Source organism: Suncus etruscus, chromosome 20 (genome assembly GCF_024139225.1).
Source record: "Suncus etruscus isolate mSunEtr1 chromosome 20, mSunEtr1.pri.cur, whole genome shotgun sequence".
NCBI classification, from domain to species: domain Eukaryota; kingdom Metazoa; phylum Chordata; class Mammalia; order Eulipotyphla; family Soricidae; genus Suncus; species Suncus etruscus.
This window is the reverse complement of record NC_064867.1, coordinates 43877432-43891904: the sequence shown is the minus strand read 5'-3', so window position 1 is coordinate 43891904 and position 14473 is coordinate 43877432. Positions and strand designations below refer to the sequence as shown.

Sequence of the window (14473 nt, the reverse complement as noted above, 5' to 3'; positions counted from 1 at the left end):
TTGACACAGGGTAGCAGTCATTGTCATCTCCAGAAGTATGCGTGAAACTTGACACAGGGTAGCAGTCATTGTCATCTCCAGAAGTATGCGTACACTGACGTCCAATCTTATTACTGTAAATCAGGGGTCTCAAACTCACAGCTCATGGGCTGTTTGCGGCCCTGCCTCACCCTGACTTTGCCTCCTGCGGCCCCCAGGTAAATTGAGTTTGAGACTCCTGCTCTAAATGACTCCAAATTCTTTTTTCTGAAAGTAGTTTGGAAGGATTCTTCAAGGCATTAGCACAGTGTTCAGCTGAGGATTGGAAACAGTTGGAAAGATTGTTTAATTGGCTTCTCTTTTCTTTTCTGCAGAAGCGAATGTCAGTGACAGAAGGGGGTATCAAATATCCAGAGACGACTGAGGGAGGCCGCCCCAAGCTTGGGGGCCTGATGGATCCAAGGCAAGGGGTGATCGAACGAACTGGCCGCTGCCAGACATGTGCAGGTGAGTACTGGGGAAAATGATGTGGAATCCTGAAAGGCTACACAGGAAGGGTCCTTAAAGAAAAGTTGCTCTTGGGGCTAATGTGGGTAGGGTGTTTGGCTTTCATAGGGCTAATCTGGGTTTGACCGCAATCCTCAGCATCCCAGATGGCCCCCCAAATCGACTAGGAGTCATTTCTGAGTGCAAAATCAGAAGTAATCCCTGAGCATCATCAGGTGTGTCCCCTGATAACCAAATAAATAAACCAAAATAAAAAAGTAGATCTGGGCTGGAGAGAGAAATGACAGAGGTCACAGCTTGCGGCTGAGACCATTTGACCCTGACGTAGTGAGCAGTGCTTGGAGTGATCCTGAGCACAAAGCCAGGAGGAGAGTTCCTAGCACCACTGGGTGTGGCATTGATTCTGCTAGGAAAAATAACCTAGGTCTGTCGGTGGACACCTGAAGATACAGACTTCGAAGAGCTGAGCGGGGAAGGTTTTGTGTGTTTCTACAGGAAACATGACGGAGTGTCCTGGCCACTTCGGCCACATCGAGCTGGCCAAACCTGTGTTCCACGTGGGCTTCTTGGTGAAGACGATGAAAGTTTTACGCTGCGTCTGCTTTTTCTGCTCTAAATTGCTTGTGGACTCTGTAAGTGGGGATTGGCATGGGTCTGTGGGAGCAGCCGCTTAGAGAATAGGGATGCCTGACTCTGCTCTGCTCTGTCCCCAGAATAACCCGAAGATCAAGGACATCTTGGCCAAGTCGAAGGGACAGCCTAAGAAGCGGCTTACTCACGTCTATGACCTTTGCAAGGGCAAGAACATCTGTGAGGGTGGGGAGGAAATGGATAACAAGTTCGGTGTGGAGCAGCCTGAGGGAGACGAGGACTTAACTAAAGAAAAGGTGATTTGGTGCTTTGATGCTGGGAAGAAGGGAGGGAAAACCAGAACTAAATGCCTGTTCTGGGTGTTTATGGGGAGAGAGATGGAGTCTTTGTCCTCTGTCCCCGGAAGGGCCACGGTGGCTGTGGGCGCTATCAGCCCAGGATCAGGCGGTCAGGCCTGGAGCTGTACGCCGAGTGGAAGCACGTCAACGAGGATTCCCAGGAGAAGAAGATCCTGCTGAGTCCCGAGCGGGTGCATGAGATCTTCAAGCGCATCTCAGACGAGGAGTGCTTCGTGCTGGGCATGGAGCCTCGCTATGCCCGGCCTGAGTGGATGATCGTCACCGTGCTGCCCGTGCCCCCGCTTTCCGTGCGACCTGCAGTGGTGATGCAGGGCTCGGCCCGCAACCAGGTCAGTCTTCGTTCCTCTGGAGTGTGAGGGCGTGTGTGGTGTGGTGTGGCTTTGTTGGGGATCATGCCCAGGGATCCCCAGGCAAGTGCTTGTGGCTCAGCTCTCTCCCTAGGCAGTATCCGCCTTTCTGCTAGGTGGTAGCATGTATGGGTGGTATGAGGGTGAGAGACTGCGGTGCTGGGTTCTGACTTCTGTGTTCTGCCTCAGGATGATTTGACGCACAAACTGGCGGACATTGTGAAGATCAACAATCAACTTCGCCGCAATGAGCAGAACGGTGCGGCCGCCCATGTCATTGCTGAGGACGTGAAGCTCCTCCAGTTCCATGTGGCCACCATGGTAGACAATGAGCTGCCCGGCTTGCCCCGTGTGAGTTAGCACACTGCCCGTGCCCTGTACCTGCCACGAAAGGCCTTGGGGCTAAGGCGGGAGGACAGCATGTAGCCTTTACTCTCTGGAGGAGAGGAGCCTTGCTCACTGCTGGAGTGTTCTCCGCTCTGTCTCCTCACAGGCTATGCAGAAGTCTGGCCGTCCCCTCAAGTCCCTAAAACAGCGACTGAAAGGCAAGGAAGGCCGCGTGCGAGGGAACCTGATGGGCAAGCGAGTGGATTTTTCTGCCCGGACTGTCATCACCCCAGATCCCAACCTCTCCATCGACCAGGTTGGCGTGCCTCGCTCCATCGCCGCCAACATGACCTTTGCTGAGATTGTCACCCCCTTCAACATCGACAGGTGTGCTGTAGTTCAGAGGTTGTGCTAGGGAAAACTTGGGATTGAGTGAGGGCAGAACATTGAATCTTAGAAATTTGGATTCTGGGGGCTGGAGAGATCGCATGGAGGTAACGCGTTTGCCTTTCATGCAGGTCATCAGTTCGAATCCGGCTTCCCATATGGTCCCCTGAGCACTGCTGGGTGTGACCCAAAAACCACACACACAAAAAAAAAGAAATTTGGATTCTGCTTGGGACTTTGGGTGTGGGTGACGGGCTTTTGGGGGGGTGTTTGGTTCATTGTCTCTCTTTCATTCTTAGACTTCAAGAACTAGTGCGCAGAGGTAATAGCCAGTACCCAGGGGCCAAATACATCATTCGAGACAATGGCGATCGCATTGACCTCCGCTTCCACCCCAAGCCCAGTGACCTTCACCTACAGACTGGCTACAAGGCACGTAATGATTCAGGGCCTATCTGACTCAGTCGAGTGCACTCTGTGGAATTGGGCTAGGCAGAGAGGGTTTGACCCGGAGTGAGTCAGCTGAGGCTTCCCTATTGGTTGGGATTCAGGGCGGGTGACTTTTTATGGATGGACAGGGAGGAGTTATACAATACCTGGCCAAGTTCAGAGCTGCCCCTGACCAGTGGTTGGGGAGCCATGCAGGTATCCTGGGGATTGAACCCCAGCCTCTTGCAAATAGAGCATACACACACCATCTCTCTAGCCCCAGGCTTAAAGACTATTTTCTTAGGCCGTTACTGACCATGCTCAGAGCATCCAAGTGCCACTTGAGCAGTGCTTGACTAGTAGCTTGATGCTTGGTCTCAGTGACTCTTAGGGCTCCTTGTGGTGCTGGGGATGTGCTGGTGACCCTATAAATCACCTCCCCGTTCTAGCTGTCTTCACTGTGGTTGTAGCATTCAATTCAGGGCAGCATTTAAAAAAACGCTGGGGCATGCAGAACATAGCAGGGAAAGAGGATCCAGGGCTGAGCGGGTCACAGTGTTTCATATTCAATCCAATGGTTTTTCTCTCTGGACTAAGATCCCTGAGGCGTGTGGTGCTCTCTTTTAATCCCCTCTGATAACTTGGTATCTAGCACTGGCCTGCCCCAGAAGAGACTACACGATCAGTAAATGTTTTGAATGAAATAGCCTTAGAATATCTATCTTCCTGGGGCCGGCGAGGTGGCGCTAGAGGTAAGGTGTCTGCCTTGCAAGCGCTAGCCAAGGAAGGACCTCGGTTCGATTCCCGGCATCCCATATGGTCCCCCCAAGCCAGGGGCAATTTCTGAGCACTTAGCCAGAGCATCGGGTGTGGCCTGAAAAACCAAAAAAAAAAGAATATCTTCCATACATGAAACATTTTGGGCCTCTTCTTTCCTCTTCTCCTCCACTGAGACTTCCCATGCCTCGTTCCTATAGGTGGAACGACACATGTGTGACGGGGACATCGTTATCTTCAACCGCCAGCCAACTTTGCACAAAATGTCCATGATGGGTCATCGGGTTCGCATCTTACCCTGGTCTACCTTTCGTCTGAACCTTAGGTCAGTCTGGGCTGGGGGTCGAAGGTACGGGGCCTAGCCGCTTCCAGAACTTCTTGTGTTTCATTTATATGTGTGTAAATATAGCAGACTTCTATTAGGTCCCCAACCACATTCTCTCTCTACAGTGTGACAACACCATACAATGCTGACTTCGATGGGGATGAGATGAACTTACACCTGCCCCAGTCTCTGGAGACTCGGGCAGAGATCCAGGAACTTGCCATGGTGCCGCGCATGATTGTCACCCCCCAGAGCAATCGCCCCGTCATGGGCATCGTGCAGGATACGCTCACCGCGGTGCGCAAGTTCACGAAGAGAGACGTCTTCTTGGAGCGGGTGTGTAGTCCGGTCAGAGACTTAGTTTGAGCGCGAGAGCCCCTGAGTGACAGGCAGAACTGGGAAGGAGACCTGTTGGGCACTGACCAGTATGTGTCAAGCTTTGAGGTGTACTGATCGCAAAACCATTTCAGAAAGATCAGGGATCAAAGAGGTAGATGGTTTTAGCTGCTTGTTTCATTTCTTAAAATGTCGTGAAACTTTCAAGTGTTGTCTGGAAAATAAATAGGACCTGTTATCGTTTTGTCTACTTTGGTTTGTGTGAGTGATGCTCAGGAGTTACTCTCAGGAATCGGTCCTGGCAGTGCTTGGGAAAGCCATGCTCGGAATCTAACCCAGATTGGCTCAAGCAAGGCAAACTCCTGCCTGCTGTACTACCACTCCAACCTCGCTTGCCTGTCTTGTTTTTTTTGTTTGTTTGTTTTGTTTTTTTGTTTTGTTTTTTTAATTAAATCAGATAAAGCATTAAAAGGTGGTTGGTAGGGGCCAGAGCGATAGCACAGCAATAGGGTTTTTGCCTTGCACACGGCCGACATGTGTTCAATCCCCGCTGTACCATATGGTTCCCCAAGCGCTGCCAGGAATGACCCCTGAGCACAGAGCCAGAAATTAACCCCTAATGAGCGTGTTTATCCGAATGTAAGCAAACATCATGACTTTTTCCCCTAACAGCTGCATAGTATTCCATTGTGTAGACGGACCATTATTTCTTTATCCACTTACTTGTTCTCAGGCACTTGGGTGGCTATTGTGAATAGTGCTGTAATGAACATGGGAGTGCAAATTCGGGGGACCATATGGAATGCCAGGGATTGAACTCAGCTCCCTACTCTGCTGTGGTCCTTTTGGTCATTTTCCAGTTTCTTTAATTGTGCTGTCAAGTTGTTGATATGAACCCCTTTTTCCTTCATAATGAATGCTTTGCTAAGCTTTGAACTTTGCTCTCAACACTGCTTTTGCTGTGTTCCATGAGTTATTGTATCTTAGATCCTCATTCTCTTTTGTTTCCAGGCATCATTTGATTTCCTCTTTGACCCACTGATTGTATAGTAATGAACTCTTTCGTTTCCAGGTTTTTCCATTGTTTCTCCTTTTGTTTGTGATTAGCTTCTATTTTGTGTTTCTTGATCTGGGAAAGTAGTTAGTTGTATGATTTCTATCCTTTTGACTTTGTCGAGGTATGTTTTGTGTTCCATGTGCACTAAAGACTATGTATTTAACTTTTGGGAGATGAAAAAGTGCTGCATATGGGCCCGGAGAGATAGCACAGCGGCGTTTGCCTTGCAAGCAGCCGATCCAGGACCAAAGGTGGTTGGTTCGAATCCCGGTGTCCCATATGGTCCCCTGTGCCTGCCGGGAGCTATTTCTGAGCAGACAGCCAGAAGTGACCCCTGAGCACCGCCGGGTGTGGCCCAAAAAAACAAAACAAAAAAAAAAAAAAAAGTGCTGCGTATACCTTCTAAGCCCCTCTCTTTCATTTTGTCCTTCAAAGCAAGTATTTTCTTACTGAGCATTAGTCCAGTCGATCTATCAAGAGGAGACAGAGTAGTGTTGAAGTCTCCCAACTATTGTGTTACAGAGTCTTCCTTCAAATGTATTAACATTTTTAAGTATTTTGCTGGCCCCTCATCTTAGATGCATATATATTTAGAAGTATGACTTCTTTGTGGTATACACATACCTCTTGATCATGAAGGAATGATCTTTGCTGTCTCGTATCATCTTTCTGAGTCTGAAGTCTATCCGTCTGATTCTAGTATGGCCACCTCAGCTTTTTTTGAGGTTTTTTTTTTTTTTTTTTTTTGGTTTTTGGTTTTTGGGCCACACCCGGTAACGCTCAGGGGTTACTCCTGGCTATGTGCTCAGAAGTTGCTCCTGGCTTGGGGGACCATATGGGACGCCGGGGGATCGAACCTCGGTCCGTCCAAGGCTAGCGCTGGCAAGGCAGGCACCTTACCTTTAGCGCCACCGCCCGGCCCCTTGAGGGGTTTTTTGACATGTATAATTGTCTTCCCAACCTTTGACTTTGAATCTCTTTGCTCTGATTATTGAAATTTTTTCTTTCTTTTTTTCTTACTTTTTTTTTGGGGGGGGGGTTCGGGCCACACCCATTTGATGCTCAGGGGTTACTCTTGGCTAAGTGCTCAGAAATTGCCCCTGGCTTGGGGGGACCATATGGGATCTGTGGCTAGCGCTTGCAAGGCATACACCTTACCTCTAGCGCCACCTTGCCGGCCCCTGAAATTTGTTTTCTTGTTGGGTTCAGATTTCTAGTTGATCCTGTCTTTCTCTAATGATGTGATTAGTTCATTCACTGATATTGAGAGAGATTATTGCCACAAGTTTTGTGCCATCATTGGGTGGGGGACATACCTGGCAATGCTCGGGTGACTTCTGGCAGGTTTGGGGGATCGTATTGGAATGCTGGGAATCAAATCCAGGTCAGCTGCTTGCAAGATAAACACCCTCCCCTCTGCGCTATCGCTCCAGCCCCAGTTTTGTGCCACCTTCCCGTGGGATTTTGGTGTGTTTGTGGGGTTTGTCTTGTCTTAAGATGCCCTTGTATTTTAGTTCTCCATTTAAATGTGGCTTAAGAGTCTGTGGAGTGCCTAAGCTGCTTTTTATTCATGAAGTTTTATTATTTCTTCAAATCTGAATGAGAATCTGGCTAAGAAAAGTACTCTTGATGAGTCATTCATTTCATTTTTCATCTTCATTTATTTCCTAATTCTTCGTTTTTTGTTGTTTTGTTTCCATTTTGATTTTTGGGCCACATCTAGTGATGCTCAGAGGTTGCTTCTGGCTCGGGGGATCATCTGGGACACCAGGGATTGAACCCAGGTTCGTCTTGGGCAGCAAGTGCAAGGCGTATGTCCTTCCACTGTGCTATCACTCTGGCACAATTTCCTACTTCTTAAAAGTTATTTGGGGGGGCCGGGCGGTGGCGCTAAAGGTAAGGTGCCTGCCTTGCCTGCGCTAGCCTTGGACGGACCGCGGTTCGATCCCCCGGTGTCCCATATGGTCCCCCAAGCCAGGAGCAACTTCTGAGCGCATAGCCAGGAGTAACCCCTGAGCATTACCGGGTGTGGCCCAAAAACCAAAAAAAAAAAAAAAAAAAAAAGTTATTTGGACTTTTAAAGAAAAAAGGAAAAGAAAAGCTGGAGCCCTAGTACAGTGGGTAGGGCATTTGCCTTGCACACAGCAAACCTGGGTTTGATTGCTGGCATCCTAAAACAAAACAAAAAGTAATTTATTTTATTTTATTTTTTTGTTTGTTTATTTTTTGGGGTCACATCTGGCAGGCACAGGGGACCATATGGGATGCCGGGATTCGAGCCACTGTCCTTCTGCATGAAAGGCAAATGCCTTCCCTCCATGCTATCTCTCCGGCCCAGACAAAAAGTAATTTTTTTTTTATTTATTTATTTTTTTTTTTCAAAAAGTAATTTTTAAGATAGTTAAAAACTCAAAATTCTCTTTGGGTAGGTTTTTTTTTTGAAGGGGGAGGCTTAGAAAAATTCAAAATTCTTTCTCTGTCACAGTGAGTATTGGTTTATGTTGGTTTGTGGCTTTTTTTTTTTTTTTTTTAATTGGTTTTTGGGTCACACCCGGCAGCACTCAGGGGTCACTCCTGGCTCTACGCTCAGAAATCGCTCCTGGCAGGCTCTGGGGACCATATGGGATGCCGGGATTTGAACCACCATCCTTCTGCGTCTAAGGCAAACGCCCTACTGCTGTGCTATCTCTCTGGTCCCGGTTTGTGGTTTTTCGATTGGCCTCATCTGATGGTGCTCGAGGTTTACCCCTGGCTCTGTGTTAAGAGAGATCACACTTGGTGCTTAAGGAACCAGCATGTGGTGTTGGGAGTCAAAGCCTGAACTTCATGCAAAGCATGTGCTCCAGCCTTTTAAATCATCTCTCTGGCTGCACCATAATTTAATTATTAGCTTGTTTTTGTGAAGAATAAGCTCAGTACTTGCTTCTAGAGGATTGGGTAGGGAGGTTAGAGGGACCATTTGTTATTGAGGATCAAACCTGGGTTAGCTGCCTGCAGCCAAGTTCCCTAGCCACTGTACTATTGCTCTGGCTCCTGTACTGTTAACTATTGGGGGTTTTGTTTTTGTTGTGTTTTTTTGCCACACCTGGGGGTGCTCAGGGCTTACTCTTGGCAGGCTCAGGGGACCATAAGGGGTGCTAGAGACCAAACCTGGGTCAGCTATGTGCAAGGCTAATGCCCTCCTTTCTGTGCTGTCACTCTGGCCCCTGTACCATAACTTTTTAAAAGTTGATAGATGCGGGCCCGGAGAGATAGCACAGCGGCGTTTGCCTTGCAAGCAGCCGATCCAGGACCAAAGGTGGTTGGTTCGAATCCAGGTGTCCCATATGGTCCCCCGTGCCTGCCAGGAGCTATTTCTGAGCAGACAGCCAGGAGTAATTACCCCTGAGCACCGCCGGGTGTGGCCCAAAAACCAAAAACCAAAAAAAAAAAAAAAAAAAAAAAAAAAGTTGATAGATGCTTTTCCTGTCATCTTGCAACATGGCCTCCCAGACATTCCCAAGAGGTGAGACATGCAGTTCTAATCTACTATCTCTTTGCTCTTTATCTTCGTAGGGTGAAGTGATGAACCTCCTCATGTTTCTATCCACGTGGGACGGGAAAGTCCCACAGCCAGCCATCCTCAAGCCTCGACCCCTGTGGACAGGCAAACAGATCTTCTCCCTTATCATTCCGGGCCACATCAACTGTATCCGCACCCACAGCACACATCCTGACGATGAGGACAGTGGCCCTTACAAACACATATCTCCCGGGGACACCAAAGTAGGGCTTGGTTTTTGTGTGGGTGGGATGGCGTTTGAACATAGGAACCAGCCAGGGAGCCTTGACTGGTGTTCTGTCTGCAGGTGGTGGTGGAGAACGGGGAGCTGATCATGGGCATTCTGTGCAAGAAGTCTCTGGGCACATCAGCTGGTTCCCTGGTTCACATCTCTTACCTTGAGATGGGCCACGACGTCACTCGCCTCTTCTACTCCAACATCCAAACTGTCATCAACAACTGGCTGCTCATCGAGGGTCAGTCTAGGGCTCGGCCTCCCCCTTTCTGAACCTCGTTTCCATTTCCTGTTCCTCACTTCTTCCTTTTCCTTCAATTTGGCGTCCTCTTTATTTTCCATGTGTTTTATTTGTTGGTTTTGGTTTTTTATTTGAGGCTGTACCCAGCGGTGCTCAAGGCTTACTTAGACCTGGCTCTGTGCTTAGTGATCACTTCTGGTAGACTCAGGAGCTGATGTGGGGCATAGGGATCGAATCTCAGATCTAAACGAACCTGGTAGAGTAAGACAAGTACTCTACCAGTTACACTTCTTCAAGCCCCAGTGTGGCATTCTTTTATCAACACGTTTGTCTGTGATTCAGTTTTTGGATTGTTTCTTGAGAGTTCAGAGTTTCTCTTTACCTCTAGGTCATACCATTGGTATTGGGGACTCGATTGCTGATTCAAAGACTTACCAGGACATTCAGAACACTATTAAGAAGGCCAAACAAGATGTAATAGAGGTGAGAGGGAAAAGGGAATATGGGTGTGTGGGTGTGGGTGTCCGTCTGTCCCACACCTGATTTTGCTCAGTACTGATTCATGCCTCTGCTCAGATATTACTCCTGACAGGGCTCAGGGAGAACCACATAGTGTCTTGGAAATAAAATCCAGGTCTTCATGTGCATTGGGAGTGCCCTTTGTGCTATCATCCTGACCCACATCTCCCTCTCCCTCTATTTTTATTTTGGAGGGAAAGGGAATATATCTATGTGTTGATGCTGACAATTGAACCCAGGTCTTGTGCAATGCAATTTGGCATGCAGTTTATGACTGACTAAGATTCTAAGCCTGTCCCTGAGACTATGAACTAAATGTCAGTAAAAGCAAAGGCAGTATAGAAGTTAGGGGACTCGGATCAGGACTGATGTTCCTTGAAATTCTGCTCCCTGCCTTGCACCCAGGTCATCGAGAAGGCTCATAACAATGAGCTGGAGCCTACTCCAGGAAACACTCTGCGACAGACTTTTGAGAACCAAGTGAACCGCATTCTCAACGATGCCCGAGACAAGACTGGCTCCTCTGCCCAGAAATCCCTGTCTGAATACAACAACTTCAAATCTATGGTGGTCTCTGGGGCCAAAGGGTCCAAGATCAACATCTCCCAGGTGGGAAACTCTTACACTTCCACGTGGTGGGTGGGCGGGTGATGAGATGGTGGTGACTGAGCCCAGGTTGGTTGTAGGCAAGGCAAATAAATGCCTATTCGCCATGCTATGAATCTGGTCTCCTTTGAACTATCTCTAGGGCCTAAATAAAATAATTTCACTAGGGAAAATATAGGCTTCTCCAGAGAGAAAAGATAGAGGACTCTTACTCTTTCTGGAGAACGTTAGTTATATCCCACATTTTTGCCATTTCCCAGGTCATTGCTGTGGTCGGGCAGCAGAACGTGGAGGGCAAGCGGATCCCCTTTGGATTCAAGCACCGAACCCTGCCTCACTTCATTAAAGATGATTATGGACCTGAGAGCCGAGGCTTTGTGGAAAACTCTTACTTGGCTGGCCTCACACCCACCGAGTTCTTCTTCCATGCCATGGGAGGCCGTGAAGGGCTCATCGACACAGCTGTGAAGACTGCCGAGACTGGTGAGGCCTTCAGAATCAGGCATTTTATGGAATGTTGCTAGAATCCTCTGGGGATGTAGAAGTGTGTGTTGCTCTGGGCACTCCAAGCGGCATCTTATGGGATGAGAAATGGGATCTGCTGAGCCACATCCTGGGGATTGAGAGCTGTAATTTGGACTCAGTGCAAAGTAGAAAAGAGTTATGGGGGCCGGAGAGATAGCACGGAGGTAAGGCGTTTGTCTTGCATGCAGAAGGATGGTGGTTTGAATCCCAGCATCCCATGGGGTCCCCGGTGCTTGCCAGGGCTGATTTCTGAGCGCAGAGCCTGGAGTAACTTACCCCTGAGCACTGCTGAGTGTGATCCAAAAACCAAAAATAAAAATATAAAAGAGGCAGCTAACCTTGTTCTGAGTCTGCTGGGCATTGATTCATCTGGCATAGACATGGCTTTCATTGATTGGTCTCAAAGACGAGTAAACTGGCTTCTGAAGATCAGGTGGGTAGGCTCCTGAGTGGACAGGAGGCCCGTCTTGAGCAGTGGCACAGTGGTAGGGCGTTTTTCTTGCACATGGCTGACCTAAGACAGATCGTGGTTCGATGCCCCGGTGTCCCATATGGTCCCCCAAGCCAGGAGTGATTTCTTTTTTTTTTTTTTTTTTTTTTTTTTTTTGGTTTTTGGTTTTTGGGTCACACCCGGCAGTGCTCAGGGGTTACTCCTGGCTGTCTGCTCAGAAATAGCTCCTGGCAGGCACAAGGGACCATATGGGACACCGGGATTTGAACCAACCACCTTTGGTCCTGGATCGGCTGTTTGCAAGGCAAACGCCATTGTGCTATCTCTCCGGGCCCCAGGAGTGATTTCTAAGCACAGAGCCAGGAGGAACCCAAACGTCACCGGGTGTGACCCAAAAAGCAAGAAACAAACAAAAAGAATAGGAGCACAGTGGTTTTGCCTGCATGCCGCTGACCTGGGATCAATCCTTGGCTTCCCATATGGTTCCCTGAGCCTGCCATCCGTATTAATTTATGAGCACAAAGCCAGGAGTAACACCTGATCACTGCTGGGTGTGGCAAAAAAATAAACACAGAGGAGAGTTATTTGGGCATTGTCATCTTCTGATCTCTTCCCACTGCTGACATCACCTCCCACAGGATACATCCAGCGGCGATTGATCAAGTCCATGGAGTCGGTGATGGTGAAGTACGACGCCACAGTGCGCAACTCCATCAACCAGGTGGTGCAGCTCCGCTATGGCGAGGACGGCCTGGCCGGCGAGAGCGTCGAGTTCCAGAATCTGGCGACCCTTAAGCCCTCCAACAAGGCTTTTGAGAAAAAGTGAGCGTGTGACGAGTGGAAGGTTCTTGCCAGAATAGTTAGAATCCTCTTCTGTATCCCCCAACCCTTATTGGGGGTGAGGGGAGCTGGGCCACACTAGGCTGTACACGGGGCTTTTACTCTTGGGTCTGTGCTCAGAGCCCAGATCACTTCTGACGAACTCTGGGGACCATGAGGGGTGTCGGGGATTGACCCAGATTGGCGTATGCAGACTCATCACCCTGCTGTTGTAGCCCCTGAAGTGCATCCTTTGGAGCCCTTTCCCCTGAACTCTGAAAGCCTCAGCACTGTGGGAGAAGGGGAATGGCGATCTGTCCCCACTCTTGTCCCTGGCGGTGGTATAAAGGCGGCCACCTGGCACGAGCTTACGCTTTATTGGCGGTAACAAATGATCTGCCAAGATAATTCCTACCTGAAATCCTTGCCTCCACAGCCCTGTTCTGTAGGCTGCATCCCCTTTTGAGATGCCCAAGGGAGTTCCCGTGGGCAGAATCGGGTCCTGTGACACTTGTGATTTGACGTCGTTGCTCCCTCCCTCGTAGGTTCCGATTCGATTACACAAACGAGCGAGCTCTCCGGCGCACCCTGCAGGAGGATCTGGTCAAGGATGTGCTCAGCAACGCGCACATTCAGAATGAGCTGGAACGAGAGTTCGAGCGGATGCGCGAGGACCGGGAGGTTCTCAGGGTCATCTTCCCAACTGGTGACAGCAAGGTGAGTGTGACTGCGGGGCCGGGCTCAGGAATGCTGCTGCAGCCGGTGACTCAGCCTTGTGAGCCCGCCTTGCCTTGCCCTCATTCTTGCCGCAGGTGGTTCTCCCCTGTAACCTGCTGCGCATGATTTGGAACGCCCAGAAGATCTTTCACATCAACCCTCGCCTCCCCTCCGACCTGCATCCTATCAAGGTGGTGGAGGGTGAGTACCTGCCTCGAGGCTCGGTGCCAAGATGGGGCGAGGCGTCTGCGGGCGGCGTGATTCGATCTCTTCCCCCCTCTGGCTTGTAGGAGTGAAGGAGTTGAGCAAGAAGTTGGTGATCGTGAATGGGGATGACCCTCTGAGCCGGCAGGCCCAGGAGAACGCGACTCTGCTCTTCAACATCCACCTGCGCTCCACGCTGTGCTCCCGCCGCATGGCGGAGGAGTTTCGGCTCAGTGGAGAGGCCTTTGACTGGCTGCTTGGTGAAATTGAGTCCAAATTCAACCAGGCCATTGTGAGTATGTTGTGCTCCTGACCGCCCCTGTTGCCTTTGACTTCTTGGCGCTGACAGCAGCCCACCGGTGCCCACAGTTGCCTTGAGTAGCTCTCTCCAGAGACGTTGGTTCCGAGTTGTGTTTGGGGATTTCCTTGGAAAGCTGAAATGACCTAATGTAGCAGGATTGCTGATCTTACATTACAAAAATAAAAGTGGTCTTCACAAAATACTGTAACAGTGACAAAAGAAATTAGTGGGCCGGAGAGATAGCATGGAGGTAGGGCATTTGCCTTGCATGCAGAATGACAGTGGTTCGAATCCCGGCATCTCTTATGATCCCCCGAGCCTACCAGGAGCGATTTCTGAGTGTAGAGCCAGGAGTAACCGCTGAGTGCTGCCAGTTGTGACCCAAAACCCCCAAAAAAGAAATTAGTGACCTAACTTGGGTGTGAAATTGGAGTGTTACTTTGTTGTTTGTTTTGTTTTGGGGCCATAGCCATTGACGCTCGGGTTACTCCTGGCTCTGTACTCAGGAATTGCACCTAGAGGGCTCAGAGGACCATATGTACATGCAAGCACTGTACTATCACTTCAGCCCAAGGAACGTTGTTTTAGTTTCGGGACTACACCCATCAATGCTCAGGGGTTGCTCCTGGCAGGTTTAGGGGACCATATGGATGCCGGGAATCAAACTGGTTGGTCCCAAGTTGGCCACGTACAAGGCAAACGCCCTACCTGCTGTACTATCACTCCAGCCCTATTCTTTTTGTTTGTTTGGGGTATTTTTGTGCGGGGGGGGGGGGGTTTGGTTTTTGGTTCATACTCGGCAACGCTCAGGGGTTACTGCTAGCTCTGTGCTCAGAAATTGCTCCTGACAGGCTCCTGAAACCATATGGGATGCAGTGACTCGAACCACTGTC

At 49.4% G+C, this 14473-nt stretch overlaps 1 protein-coding gene across 1 annotated transcript in view; it reads left to right on the top strand.

Annotated features, from left to right (window-relative positions):
- Window positions 1-14473, top strand: part of POLR2A (RNA polymerase II subunit A) — a 29863-nt gene that overhangs the window by 7089 nt on the left and 8301 nt on the right. The window contains exons 2-19 of the mRNA XM_049766156.1: window positions 354-486; window positions 982-1118; window positions 1200-1373; window positions 1484-1765; window positions 1973-2134; window positions 2277-2497; window positions 2797-2929; window positions 3904-4028; window positions 4154-4364; window positions 8977-9186; window positions 9270-9438; window positions 9827-9921; window positions 10363-10566; window positions 10824-11046; window positions 12178-12361; window positions 12904-13075; window positions 13171-13276; window positions 13366-13571. Coding sequence (XP_049622113.1) covers window positions 354-486; window positions 982-1118; window positions 1200-1373; window positions 1484-1765; window positions 1973-2134; window positions 2277-2497; window positions 2797-2929; window positions 3904-4028; window positions 4154-4364; window positions 8977-9186; window positions 9270-9438; window positions 9827-9921; window positions 10363-10566; window positions 10824-11046; window positions 12178-12361; window positions 12904-13075; window positions 13171-13276; window positions 13366-13571 — 3147 coding nt within the window. The remainder of the gene's footprint in view (window positions 1-353; window positions 487-981; window positions 1119-1199; window positions 1374-1483; window positions 1766-1972; window positions 2135-2276; window positions 2498-2796; window positions 2930-3903; window positions 4029-4153; window positions 4365-8976; window positions 9187-9269; window positions 9439-9826; window positions 9922-10362; window positions 10567-10823; window positions 11047-12177; window positions 12362-12903; window positions 13076-13170; window positions 13277-13365; window positions 13572-14473) is intronic.